The sequence below is a fragment of the Ornithorhynchus anatinus genome, chromosome 1, assembly GCF_004115215.2.
Source record: "Ornithorhynchus anatinus isolate Pmale09 chromosome 1, mOrnAna1.pri.v4, whole genome shotgun sequence".
Lineage (NCBI taxonomy): Eukaryota > Metazoa > Chordata > Mammalia > Monotremata > Ornithorhynchidae > Ornithorhynchus > Ornithorhynchus anatinus.
In genome coordinates this window covers 27,082,709-27,095,842 of record NC_041728.1, presented here as the reverse complement: position 1 = coordinate 27,095,842, position 13,134 = coordinate 27,082,709, and the positions used below count along the sequence as shown (strand labels likewise).

At 67.0% G+C, this 13,134-nt stretch overlaps 1 protein-coding gene across 1 annotated transcript in view; it reads right to left on the bottom strand.

Annotated features, from left to right (window-relative positions):
• The window catches only part of THBS4 (thrombospondin 4), a 126,721-nt gene that overhangs the window by 2,037 nt on the left and 111,550 nt on the right, over positions 1–13,134 (bottom strand). The window contains 15 exon segments of the mRNA XM_029058141.2: positions 38–81; positions 1,472–1,668; positions 1,751–1,799; positions 2,256–2,434; positions 3,089–3,148; positions 3,151–3,281; positions 4,022–4,074; positions 4,267–4,385; positions 4,792–4,951; positions 5,113–5,220; positions 5,605–5,709; positions 6,469–6,621; positions 6,739–6,813; positions 7,656–7,793; positions 10,753–10,943. Coding sequence (XP_028913974.1) covers positions 38–81; positions 1,472–1,668; positions 1,751–1,799; positions 2,256–2,434; positions 3,089–3,148; positions 3,151–3,281; positions 4,022–4,074; positions 4,267–4,385; positions 4,792–4,951; positions 5,113–5,220; positions 5,605–5,709; positions 6,469–6,621; positions 6,739–6,813; positions 7,656–7,793; positions 10,753–10,943 — 1,762 coding nt within the window.

Here is a 13,134-nt window from a genome sequence, read left to right as displayed (position 1 = left end):
TGTTGAGAAGAGATGAGAAGGGGGTGAGCGAAGGTACGTGTAGAAGTGTGTACTGTCCTCGGGGTGGGTATGTTTGCCTAGCTAAAACGTAGGGGAGAGACACAGAACGACGGAATAGATCGAGACCAGAGGGCCGGTGTGAGTGAAACTTCTGAGTGCGATGCGTTGAACGTAGTCAGTTACATCTAGGAGAGGGCCCAGAAAGACAGAGGGAAGGGCGTGTTGCCTCCAGCGGCCGCGTTCTTGAGTGAGAGTTAATTGGGGTGTGCTCAGCCTGGAGCTAAATGTAAGCGTAGGAGATGGAGGGCAAGTGAACGGCGGCGCCTTCCTGGAGCCAGAGTCCGGGTCGGCGTCCTCGAGGGCAGCTTAAATGGAAGTCTGAGAGAGACGGAGACGCGGGAGAGGAAGAGACGGAGAAAGAACCGCAGAGAGAGGGAGAGGGAGACGACGTGGAAAGTAACCGCGTGGGAGTGAAAACGTAGGCCTGGAGGCGTGTGTTGGTCCTCACGTGGTGTGGCCCAGACGGAGGGTTCTGCCGTACTCTCGCAAGCGCTTAGTAACGAATGCTGCGCGCACGGTAGCACTCCATAAATGAAGCTGAATGAATAGAGCGTACTTAAGGCCGTAAGAAGCGGCGCGGCCTGGGGAATACAGCACAGGCCCGGGAGTCGCAAGGACCTGGGTCTGGCCGCCTGGCCGCCGTGTGACCTCGGCCGAGTCACTTCACCGCCCCGCGCCTCGGTTACCTCGTCTGTAAAATGGGGATTAAGTCCGCGGCCCCGGGGGGGGGCGGGGACGGCGTCCGACCCGAGTAGCCCGTGTCTGCTCCGGCGTTCAGGGCGGCGCCTCGGCCCACGACGCCCGCTTAGAAAACGCCACAAGCAAGTGCGGCGAAATGTAGGAGGGAGGCGGAAGAGACACCGAGAGACACGGGGGGCGGACGCGAGTGAGACTTCTGAGTGAATGTACGTGTGGCAGAAGGTAATAGTAGGAGACGGAGATCCCAAGAGAGGCGGGGATACAAAGACGGCGAGAAAGAGAAGATAACGAGAGGGACGGTAACCGTGAGACCGGAAGAGGGACGGAGACGGAGAGATGGAGAAAGGGAGAGTCCCAGAAGCGGGCGGAAAAAGAACGGGACAGTGACAGAGGCAGAGATGAAGAGAAACGCACAGAGGGGCGAAGGTGGAGACCGAGACAGGAGAGATGGAGAACATACAAGGAGAGAGACGCGGAGGTAGCGGAAGATAGACCCGGGGGGAGAGCCAGAGGCAGAGAAAGGAACCGAAACGGAAGACTGAGAGGCGGGGAAGACAGGCGGGCGGCGACAGAAACGGAGAAGAAACCGAGGTATCGAGCCGGAGACCTGGAGGAGCGGAGAGAGACCGAGACGGAGACCGAAACGGACCGTGAGAATGAGAGATGGAGAGAGACGGCGAGCGCGCGCGGCCGGGGGGCGGCGCGGCGGTACCTTGAGCTGGATGCCGGGCTCGGCCACGGCGCGGAAGGGGGTGGCCTGCCAGTAGGTCTGCTCGGTCTGCTTCCACATGACCACGTAGAAGCTGGAGCTGTCCTGGTAGCCGAAGATGAAGCCGGCGTAGTCGTCGTCCGTCTGCGTGTTCACGTGGAACGTGCCCTCGAAGTCCACCCCGTTGAAAGCCGTGTAGCCTGCGGGGCGCGGGGGGCGCGGGTCAGGGGAGCGGGGCGGGCCGACGGGGCCCGCCCGGCGCCCCCGGCCCCGGGTACGTACCCACGGCCAGCCCCGGGTCGCTGTTCATCGTCTGGACGATCTCCATGCCCTGCAGGCAGACGGTCCCGGGGGTCGGCGCGGGGGCTCGGGGCCGCGGCGCGTGTGTGTCGGGGAGGCGGGGCGGAGGGGAGGCCAACGAGGGTTGGAGAGACGGCCCCTCCCCGCTCCGGCCCGCTGGACCGCGGACCAGAGGGCGGGGCGGCAAGACAGCCCCGCCACGGCGCCGGGTTTCACCCCGGGACAACGGACCCTGGCCCGGGCCCTCGGTGGGGGGGGGGGGGGGCCCGGAGCCACGACTTTGGTTTGAATCCCCAGGTGGGGTCGCCGCGGGACCCCGGGAGGGCCGCCGCACCTCTCCGGCCCTCCCCTCCCTCCGGCAAGGGATTTTAAGCCGGGTACCAAGTCGCGCCCCGCCCGCCCCCACCCCGGGGCCGCTCCGGGGCCCGTGGCGTCCCGGCCCTAGTCCCCCGGGCCCGCGCCCCGGCCGCCGCCCCGCTCTACCCACTTGGTTCAAGACCACCCAGTTGGGGTCGATCTGGGCGTCCCCCTCGGGGTCCAGGACGACGGTCTGGTACGCCCGGGAAGTCGGTCAGCGTGATCTCGGCGTTCTCGGGCAGACGTCGATCCGGTCGACGACCTGGTCCTGGTCGAAGTCGGCTTCGCAGACGTCGCCTATGCCGTCGTCTGAGGGGAGGGGGCCGGACGGGCGCCGCCTCAGGGACCCACCCCCGCCCCCGCTTCCCTCCGCGGAAAGGCCCGGGGGGACGGGGCGGGAGACCCGGATTCGAGTCTCGGCTCTGTACGATGGGGATGAGACGCCCGCTCTCTCTGCCGCTCCAACGGGGAGCCCTTCGCGGGACAGGGACCGGAGCCGCCAGGATCCTCTGGGATCGCTCTTCGCGGAGCGCTCGGCCCCTAGCCCGCGCTGAGTGAACACCGTGACGGAGCAGGCGCGAGTCGTCTCCCTAGGGCCCGGGGAGGTCCGCGCCCTCCGGGACCGCCGGCGAGACGGGGCCGGGCGGGCCGGCGCCCCACTCCCGTTCCCCCTCGGCGGCCCCCGACCCGGTGGCCCCGGGGAGCCGCGTCCCGCTTGGGGCGGCAGGAGACCGAAGCCACCGGGGCTCGCGTGGGCCCCCGGGCCCCCGGCTCCCCGGGCGCCAGGGTCTGGCCCGTCCCCGTCGGGCAACCTCCGGTCGTTGGGGGGCGGTTCGGGCCGGGAGCCACTCTGGCCGCTTCGGTGGGGAGGGGAGGCGGGGGCCCGCGCCACGGGGGGTGATGAGCCGGTAGGGTCCCGCCCGGTCCGGGCCCCCGTCCCCTCCCCCGGCCCGGGCCGCTCACCGTTCTCGTCCTCCTGGCCGGGGTTCGGCACCAGGCGGCAGTTGTCGGGGCCGGGGGGACGGAGTCGGGGATCCCGTCGTCGTCGTCGTCGTCGTCGCACTCGTCGCCCAGCCCGTCCTTGTCCGTGTCCAGCTGGGCGCTGTTGATGACGGTGGGGCAGTTGTCCGTGCTGTCCTGGTGGCCGTCTCCGTCGCTGCGGGGCGGGCGGGGGGGAGGGGAGGAGAAGAGAAGTGACCGGGGGCGGGGTGGGGTGGGTGGGGGCCCGGCTTTCCTTCCCCGGTCTTCTGGGAGGGGGGTCGCGGGGACCGGGCCGGAGACCCGGGTGCGGGTCCCCGCTCGGCTCTTGGCCCGCTGGGTGACCGTACGCAAATCACGTAACCTCTCCGCCCGTAAAATGGAGACGAGATGCCCGCTCTTCTTATCTCTATCCTACTTACTGGGCGCGGGGCACCGGACGGAGCGCCCGGGACGGTGCGACGGGACAGACCCGTGCCCTGCCCAGGACAAAATTACAGTCCGGAGAGGGAGACGGACGTGAACGTAAATCGATCGATTACGGATGTACCGCAGTCCCGGGCTCCGAAACCGACGGGCGGGACGGGGACCGCGCCCCGTCCGACAACGTCGGGCCTATCCCCGGGGCTAGCGCGGTGCTCCGGTCCGCGGTCCAGCGCCCTAGGCGACCCGACCGGGAGTCTACGGGCGAGTCGGCGCCGTTTACCGAGCGCCGTACTAAGCGCGTGGGAGAGGACAACGGGACGACGTAAGAGACGCGTCGCCCGTGAGGCTTTCCGCTCCGAGGGGGCGACGGAGCGCCAGATTGCGGGGTGTAGGAAGGCCCGTTTCTGGACCGGGCCCGGGAAATAGAGGTCAGCCGGCCGGCCGGGGGCCGGAGGGAGGTGGGCTCCTGCGAGGGCGGGGAGGCGCCCTTACCTGTCCTGGTTGGTGTCGCAGGAGTCTCCCACGAGGTCGTTGTCCACGTCCGACTGCGGGCGGAGCACAGAAGACCCCGGGCGTCACGGGGACCGGGTCCCGCCCGGCTCCGCGCCCGGCCCTCTTCCCGGTGCAGCCGGCGCCGGGACGGGCGCTCGGGAACGAGCACGGGGAGGCAGAAGGCGCGGGCCTGCCCTCGAGGTGCCCCCGTACGGACCCCCGCGTCGCCCTCCTGTCCCACGGACCTGGTTTGGGTCGCTGACGTCCGGGCAGCTGTCGCAGGCGTCGCCGACGCCGTCGCCGTCCCGGTCCCTCTGGTCACGGTTGGGGACCCTCGCACAGTTGTCCAGAATGTTCTTGATGCCTGAGGGCGGGCGGCGCAGGAGAGAGGGCACCCGGGATGATTTCAGGGAGGGCGGGGAGGAGACCGGGTGATCTGACTACAACCCTCCGTCCGGTCGGCCCCGAACACCGCCTCCCAATCTCCCCCCGCCCCAACCCCGTGCCCGCCGCGGGGGTTCAGATCCGGCCGCGGCCTCGCCCGAACCGGGACGCCTCCCCCCGGCGAGGTTCGGGGTCCGAGGGGGTCTGTGGGAAGTCTGGAGAATTCCACGTTTCTCCCCCCGCCCCCCCCCCCCCCCGACATGGAAATGGAATATCCCCGCCTGGAGCCGGGGGGAAGGTCCCTTCCCTCCGACCGTCCCTCCCTCCCTCCCTCCCTCCCTCCCCGCGGGGCCAGAGAGGTGAGCGGGGAAGGCCGGTCCGGTCACCGTCTCCGTCCATGTCGTCGTCACAGGCGTCTCCCTTGCCGTCCCCGTCGGTGTCCCGCTGGTCGTTGTTGAGGACTGAGCGGCAGTTGTCACAAGCGTCGCCGAAGGCGTCCCTGTCGCCGTTCCTCTGGTCCGGGTTGCGGGTCAGCACACAGTTGTCCTGGGAAAGAGAGGGGCGGGCACACAATCATGCCTTTCCCGCCACGTCCAGAGCCTCCTCTGTCGCCTCCCCGGGACCCCCGGGAAGGCCTCGGCCCGGGGGGGCGTCGGGGGCGTCCCGCGGCCGGAGTCCCCCCCGTCCCGGACTCGGCCCCCGCGTACCTGCTCGTTGAGGACGCCGTCCCCGTCGGCGTCCTCGTCGCAGGCGTCCCCTACGCCGTCGAGGTCCGCGTCCTCTTGGCCGGAGTTGGGGACGTACTTGCAGTTATCCTGCGCGGGAAAGGCCGGACCCGGGATCCCGGTGGCGTCGGCTCGTGCCCGGCCCCGGCGTCCACCCCCCCGTGCCCCGCGCCCGCCCGGCTAATCCCGCCGAACCGGTCCACGGCCCTCTAGCCTCCGAACCCGCTCACGGGCAGGGAACGTGGCTGCTAAATCCGCTCCGTGGTACTCTCCCAAGGGTTTAGTACGGTAGGAAGCGCTCGCTAAATACCATCGATGGATTTACAGTCCCAGCCCTGGGCAGATGGCTCATCCGCCACGCGCACGGCCGCGGCCGTCCCCGCGCCTGCCGGCTGCGAGGGTCTCCGGGCCCCGGGGGACCGGGACCGGACCCTCGGGTCCCGCCGGCCTGTCGGTCGCCTCCGACCGCCTCACCTTCTTGCAGTTTCTCTCGGCGCACGGCAGTTCCTCGTCGGGGTAGCTGTCGATGTCGACGTCCCTGCCGCACACGAAGCCGTCTCCGGCCCAGCCGACGCCGCACTGCGGACCCGACCCGTCAGCGGCCGCCGGCCGGGGCCCCCCGCCCGGCCCCCGGCCCCGTCGGCCTCCCCCCGGGGCGGCGGGGCCGGGCGCCGGCCCGCTCGGCTTCCTCCCTAGGAAGGCGTCTCCGCCACGGGGCTTGCGGCCGCCTCGGTCCGCGGCTCGCAGCGGAGGCCCCGTGGGCGTCGGAGGCCTGGGGGGGACGCCCCGGGGCGCCAGACAGGCCCGCGAGGCCCGGACGAGCCAGGGGCGGCCTCGCTCCCGGGGCCCCTTCGGGCCTTCCCCGACCGGCCCGGCGGCGGCGGCGGCGGGGCCGACGGCCCGAGAGCCGGGGAGAGCCGGGGGACGTGACGGCCTCGCCCCTCTTCCTCGGGCCTCAGCGCGGTCTCTCAGAAGCGCTCAGGACAGCGGGCTGCATTCAGTGAGCGCCCGACAAACGCGGCCGAATGAACGGGCTGGACCGTCCCGCTCGTTCGGGCGGGAAACGCCGAAGGGGAGGGGGCCCCGGGGCTTTGACCAAGGGGCAGCGGAGGAAGAGGGAGGACCGTTACGGAAGTAGAAGGTGACAGAACAGAGGGTGAGGAAGCCGGGACGGCGAGCGGGGCCGTCACCGCCTCCGAACGACGGTCCGTCGGGGACCCCGGAGGGACCCTCCCGGATGCCCACCCTCCCTTCTCCGCCCCCGGCTCCCCGACCCCCGGCGGGCGCGCCGGCGTCGACGGCCGTCCCGCCGAGGTGCCCGCGGAGGCCGGCGCTCACCACGCAGGTGACTTCTCCCTGCCTGTCCTCGCTGCACCGGGCGCTCCTGTGGCACGGGTTCAGCTCGGGCGGGCTGCAGCTCCTCTGCGCCCGGCAGCCCCGCGCCTGGTCCCCGGCGAAGCCCCTTTTGCAGGGGCCGCAGCGGTAAGAGCCCTGGCGGGGGGAGAGGGGCACGGACGGGGAGGACGGAGGGCCAGGGGTCAGAGCCCGGGGCCGGGCACGGGAGGGAGGCCCCGGGCGGGACGGGGGAGCGTGGGGCTCCGCACCTACCAGCGTGTTGGTGCACAGGGAGTCGGGCACGCAGCCTCCGTTTCCGATCCTGCACTCGTCGACGTCGGCGCAGACCTGAGGGAGAGGGGCGGCGGACACGGGAATCTCAGACGGTCGGAATCGCGGACGATTCCCACCGCTCCGGACCGTCGGCTCCTTGCGGGCGGGGTACGGGTCTACCGGCTCTGCGATACTGCGCCCTCTCAAGCGCCTAGTACGCGGTGAGCTCTCGATAAATACCATCCGTGCGGAGAGACCGCGTGGCTTCTTGGATGGAGCCCGGGCCCGGGGGTCAGGGGGACCCGGGTTCTGATCCCGGCCCCTCCGCACGTCCGCCGCGTGACCTCGGACAGGTCACTTCCCCGCTCCGGGCTTCGGTTCCCTCGTCGGTCAAATGGGGATAAGACCGGGAGCCCCACGCCGGATAGGCCCCGTGACCAATCCGGTCGACTCGTATCTCCCCCGGCACTTGGAACGGCGCTCGGTACGTAGTAGGCGCTTACCGGGTACCGTCGTCATTATCATCGATCGATTAGTCGATGGATTCGGGCCCCCTCCCCTCCAGCCTCCCCAGAAACAGAGCTCCAGAAGCCTCTTCTCTCGGGACTCCAGAAAAGACTAAAAAAAAAATTCCCCGGCTCCCGGGCTCCCGGCTCGGGAAGTCTTTCCGCAGGCCCGACCCCTCGTTTCCGCTGCAGTTTAAACCGAGGCTCTCGTTCCGCCCTCCGTCTGACTCCTCGGGGCAGCTTAGCCTCCGCCCGTCTCTGACTCGTCCCATACCCTCCCTCGCCCCCGGCAGACCTCAGTAAAACCCGCCGCCGGACGGTAGCGGCGCCGGCCCCCCCGAACCCAGCTCCGGGGCCGCGGCGGGCCGAGAGCGCCGCGCGGCGACGGGGCCGGGCGGCGGGGCGGCTCACCTGCTTGTTGGTCCTGGCGGAGGCGGCGCCGAGCCCCTGGAGGGAGGGTCCCGTGAAGCCGGCCGGGCAGGGGTCGCAGCGGAAGCCGGGCGCCAGGTTGACGCAGCGCACGCCCGGGAAGCAGGGGCCGAAGGCGCACTGGAGAGGGGAGGAGGTCCGGCTGGCCGCCCCACGGGGTCGCCCGGCCCCGCCGCCCCAGCCCGAGGCCCGTCTCCCCCCGGCAACTGGGGAGGGGCGCGGGGAGCCCACGGCCTGCCCTTGAGGGCTGCGGTCGGACAGGTGGCCGGGGTCCGTTTCGGCCCCCGGACGCCCCGTTCCCCCGGCGCCTGCCGCCTCGTACCCCTCACTCGGTAGCGCTTCCTGCAGCGGCACCCCTCTACCGCCGCCATCCTTCCCAAACCAGGCCCACCGTGTCCCGAGAATGGACGCTCAACCCCGAACGTCGACTTTCCGTAGGGAAAACGCGAACTGTGACGTCGTGGTACTGGCAGAACGGAATGTATGTGAAGGGGACGACGCGCGCAAACACGGGCGCGCACATTTCTCCAACACCACGATTATCGCTTAACTTCTCTGTGCCTCAGTTACCTCATCTGGAAAATGATTAAGACTGTGAGCCTCACGTGGGACAACTGATTCCTTGTATCTACCCCAGCGCTTAGAACAGTGCTGTGCACATAGTAAGCGCTTAACAGATACCGTTATTATTATTATTATTATTATTATTACCCTAAGGCGATAAGGAGGGAGATGCCTCAAGAACAGATTCAAAGAGTTAGTATTTGGGCCACTATCGCACCTCGGAGAGTGAGCCGGGGCGGGGGGGGGGCCCAAATCCTGCTCTGAAGAGAGCGGAAATTGGGAAATGAAGCCAGGACGGCAGAGGAAACGTTTTAGGGCTACGGTAAAACAAAGTCTCGGGGAACAATGCTGCATCCTAGCTGAAAACCGGGAGTCGGATGTCCCGGGCAGATCAGCCTGGCGCGCCGCCAACGAGAAAGGGAGCGGCTCGCTCCGAAGCGAAGTCTCTCGAGGAAGGAGACGAGCGGGCGGAAGAAGAAAAGCAAAACAGCCCCAGGCGCCGCGAACATCAGACGCGACCACACAAGCGGGGACCGGCCTGTTTTGTGTGCACGCTGTGGCCGGGATTGGGGGGTCCTCCATGAATCCTTTCAGCCACACGCTCACGTAGATAGAACAACATCTCATGAGGATTGCGACTGAGAGTCCCGTGGGGGACAGGGAATGGGTCCCACCTGATCACCTTATATCGACCCCGGCGCTCACAACGCTGCTTGACACATAGTAAGCGTTCAACAGACGCTATATATCTACATATAGAGAGAGTGATATCCATAAACATATCTATATACACACAATAATTACGGTACGGTTAAGCGCTTACCACGTGCCAAGCACCGTCCTAAGCGCTTGGGGTAGATAGAGGATCATCGGGTCGTCCCACGTGGGGCTCACACTTTGTAACCCCCATCTTAAAAGATGAGGTAACTGAGGCACAGAGAGGTGACTCGCCCGAGGTCACACGGCTGACAAGTGGCGGAGCCGGGATCAGAACCCAGGTCCTCTGACTCCCGAGCCCATCCTCTTTCCGCTAAGCCACGCCGCTTAACTACACGGATATAGACCTGAGCGAGCTACATCTCTATTTAGAGAGACATCTTGCCCGGGAGACTTGGAGACGGTTTCCTCAGTTTTAGCCTTTCACAGCCCGAACGGCTAAGATTCCGCTTACTTCTCCGACGCCGAGGGGTGGTCATTAGCGCCTCGCTGGAAACCAGCTCGCCACCGCTGAAAATCGATTTGTCCCACATAGTGAATTTTAAATAGGGGCGATTGGTTCCTTTGCGGTCCAGATGGAGGACTGATAAGAGGGTTTCTGAATGATCCTGGATCTGCTTGAAACCACGTTCCCGGTCAAAGCCCTGCCACAGCCCCATCGGGGCACCTCTGCGCCCTAGTCGGTCAGGCAATAAAAACGACCGTTAGCGCGGAGATGACCGGATAGAAAATAGAGAGGCAGAAAGGCAGGGGTAGGAATCCGTCCTCAGCTTAGGAGGATGTCACTAATGACAGCAGGGTGCCAGCCGTGCCCTCGTGGGGCTAGTTTTGGTTCTCGCCACCCCCCCGGAATGAAAACTCGATAGCTGTGGGTCCCCGGCGAGGCGGCTCCGAGCCCGACGAGGAAGGCCGGTGCTCAGAGCCCGTTTCCTAGCCCCTCCTCTGTCCGGGGCGAGCGGTCGGGCACCAACACGCGACGGAAACCTCCGTGAGCCTGTTGTGGGCGGGGAGTGTTTCTGTCTGTTTGTTTCGCCGTGCTCTCCCAAACGCTTAGTTCGGTGGTTTGCACACAGTAAGGGTTCAATAGATACAACGGAATGGATCACTCAACGTCCAGGACCGGGCTATCCCAGCGCGGCTTGACGGACAGACACGGGCCCCCGGGGTCAGGAGGACCTGGGTCCTCGTTCCCGGCGCCGCCACTCTGCTGCTGCGTGACTTCCAGGACCGGGCTATCCCAGCGCGGCTTGACGGACAGACACGGGCCCCCGGGGTCAGGAGGACCTGGGTCCTCGTTCCCGGCGCCGCCACTCTGCTGCTGCGTGACCTCGGGTAAGTCACTTTGCCTCTCCGGGCCTCAGTTCCCTCCTCCGTAAGATGGGGATTGAGACGGCGAGCCTCGTGCGGGACGGGCCACGGCGTCCAACCCGATTAGCTTATATCTACCCCGGGCCTTTTAACCTAGTAAGTGCTCAACGGATACTATCCGTATCGTTCCCCGTGAAGAGGAGCGACCCCCGGGACTCTTTCTGGATGGGAGACTCATCCCAGCTCCTCCCGCTCCATCCCCCACCTCCTTGGAGGACGGCAAGACCTCTGGGTCTAGGGTCCGGGGCCTCCGCGGAGGAGCTCTCTCCCTGGGGGCGAGCCTCCCGCGACCAGGCCCTCGCACACCCCCCCGCTTCGGTGACGGTCGCTGTGGGCGTCGGTGGGGGCCCGAGGCACCCCGCGTGTGCGGAGAGCTCACGTCGGCCCCGGGAAGAAGCCCGGCGGCCCCCCCCCGGCGGGCCGGCCTCACCTCGTCCACGTCGTCGCAGACGACGCCGTTTCCGGTGTAGCCCTCGGGGCAGGGGCCGCACTGAAAGCCGTCGCGGGTGTCGGTGCAGCGGACCCCTCGGAAGCAGGGGCCGGAGTCGCAGCGGCGCGCCTGAGGCACCGGGAACACCTGGGGCCTCGGGGCGAGCGGAGGAGCGGTCAGCGAGCCCAGACCTGCGGAACGGAGACACGCCGTCCTGAGCCCTCTGCCCTCGGACGTTCGACCGACCCCGGGGGGGGTCGCCGGGGGCTTCCGGGTCACGTACCCTGCTACTGCGGCGCTTAGGGATTCCCCCGTCCGGCTTTCCCGTCGTCTTCTCCTTCACGCGTTGGTTCCGTCGTACTTACTGAGCGCTTACCGCGTGCCGAGCGCCGTCCTGAGCGCTCGGAATGTCCAATCGGGCAACGGGGGGAGACGATCCCTGTCACTGCGAACTGTTTCATCTCTCCGGTGGACTCTGAGCTTCTTGGGGGCCCGGAGTGTATCTTTTAATCTCCCTTCTACTCTCCCAAGTGCACAACAGAGCGGGCAACCGGAAAGACACGTGCCCGCGGGAGGGGCCCGAAAAACACTGCTGAGGGATGGAAACCAACTGGGCCCCCCGTGCACGTCCGACGGACCCGCCGCCTTCTAGCGGGCCAGCGTCCGCGGCTCCGCCGCCCGCTCTTCCTTCCCTCTCACCCCAGTGACGTTTCCCGGCACGGTCCCCGGTCCCTTCGGCTTCCGGGAGAGTCACCTTCTCCCGTGGGGACTTGGCCCTCCCTGGCAAAGCTGTAAATTAGGTCCGAGATCGAAGATGCGGCCGGGGGAGAGAGAGAGTGTGTGTGTGTTCCTGCGGGGACTTGGCCCTCCCTGGCAAAGCTGTAAATTAGGTTTAAAATCGAAGGTGCGGCCGGGGGAGGGAGAGACAGAGCGTATGTGTGTGTTCGGGAGGAGGGGGCTAGTGAAAAGAGCACAGGCCTGGGAGTCAGAGGACCTGGCTTCCAGTTCCAGCTCTGCCGATCGCTTGCTGCCTGACCTCGGGCGAGTCGCTTCACTTCTCTGGGCCTCGATTTCTTCAACTGTAAAATGGGGATTTTCCTTAACCTTTCGCTGTCCTAGACTGTTAGCCTCACGGGGACTGTGTCCAACCTAATTGACGTGTGCCTACCCCAGTGCTTAAAACGGTGTTTGACGCGCGCGTAGTAAGCACATAATAGCGGGGAGAGAGAGAGAAGGGGGTCGGTCCAGAGGGTGATATGCATTGTGTGAGTGTGTTTGTGCGCGGAGGGCGTCCAATCAAGTCACCTCTCCCGCAAACCCCTCCTGTCGCTTCCTTCCGTCTGGGAGGCGGCAAACTGGACAGGCATTAGGTATCTTTGCCGCGCGGCCGGATGGGGTGGGCCAGATGGTGGCTTTGTTAGCCCCCGGGCCCCGAGCCCAGGATTCAAAGTCTGGATTCTAATCCCAGCTCCGCCCTTTGCCGTGTGACCCCGGGCAAGTCACTTCGCTTCTCTGCGCCTCAGTTGCCTCATCTGTAAAATGAGACAGTGAGCCCCACACGGGACAGGGACCGTGTCCCTCCTCGTTCGCTCGTATCCACCCAGCGCCTGGCACACGGTGAGTGCTTAACGAATACCGTCATTATAATTATCATCATCCAGGAGGTTTCTAGGCTTCTAGCGGGGGCTGCCGACTCGGCCCCGTGCACCGCCCAGTCTGGGGCCTCTCCTATCTCCCCCGCCCCCTCTCCCTCCTCCCCCCGTCTCCTTCCCCTCCTTCCTCTTCCTAGAGGGCGTGCGGGGTGAGGGGGAGGCGAGGCTCCGACCCCTCAAATCTCCCTCCAGTTTCAAACCCTGCCACAACCTGGGGAACAGGAGAGGAGCTAGCGGCTAATACGAGATACCACAAGCGCTCCCTAAAACTCCACGATCGAGTTCTTGAAGAACCTCGTATTGCCGGGGGGGGCGGGGGGGAGGGAAGAAAAATCGCCGCATCCACTAGCTCAGAGGGAATGAATGAGTTCGGGGGTAGGCGGCCCAAAGGCACTGTGGAGACTGACACTGTCTCCTACGACTTGCTTTAACACCGCTCTGCCCACCCCTACGGCTTTACAGTCTTGCCCCGCACGGCTACGCCTCCGCCAGTGTCGCAAAATCGCAGAGAGACCCAGAGCGCCGTCCGGGCCGAGGCGGAGGCCGGGCGGCCCCGGGACCGGACCGACGACGTCGACCACCGGAACGGACCCGCGGTCCCGGATTCTCCCGGCGGGCCCCAGCCGCGCCGCGCCACCGGGCCGATCCGGGGATCTCGACCGTCCCCGCCGCCCCGTCCCCGAGACGGTGGACCTCGGAGGCGGCGGCGTTCCTCCAGCCCGGCCCCCTC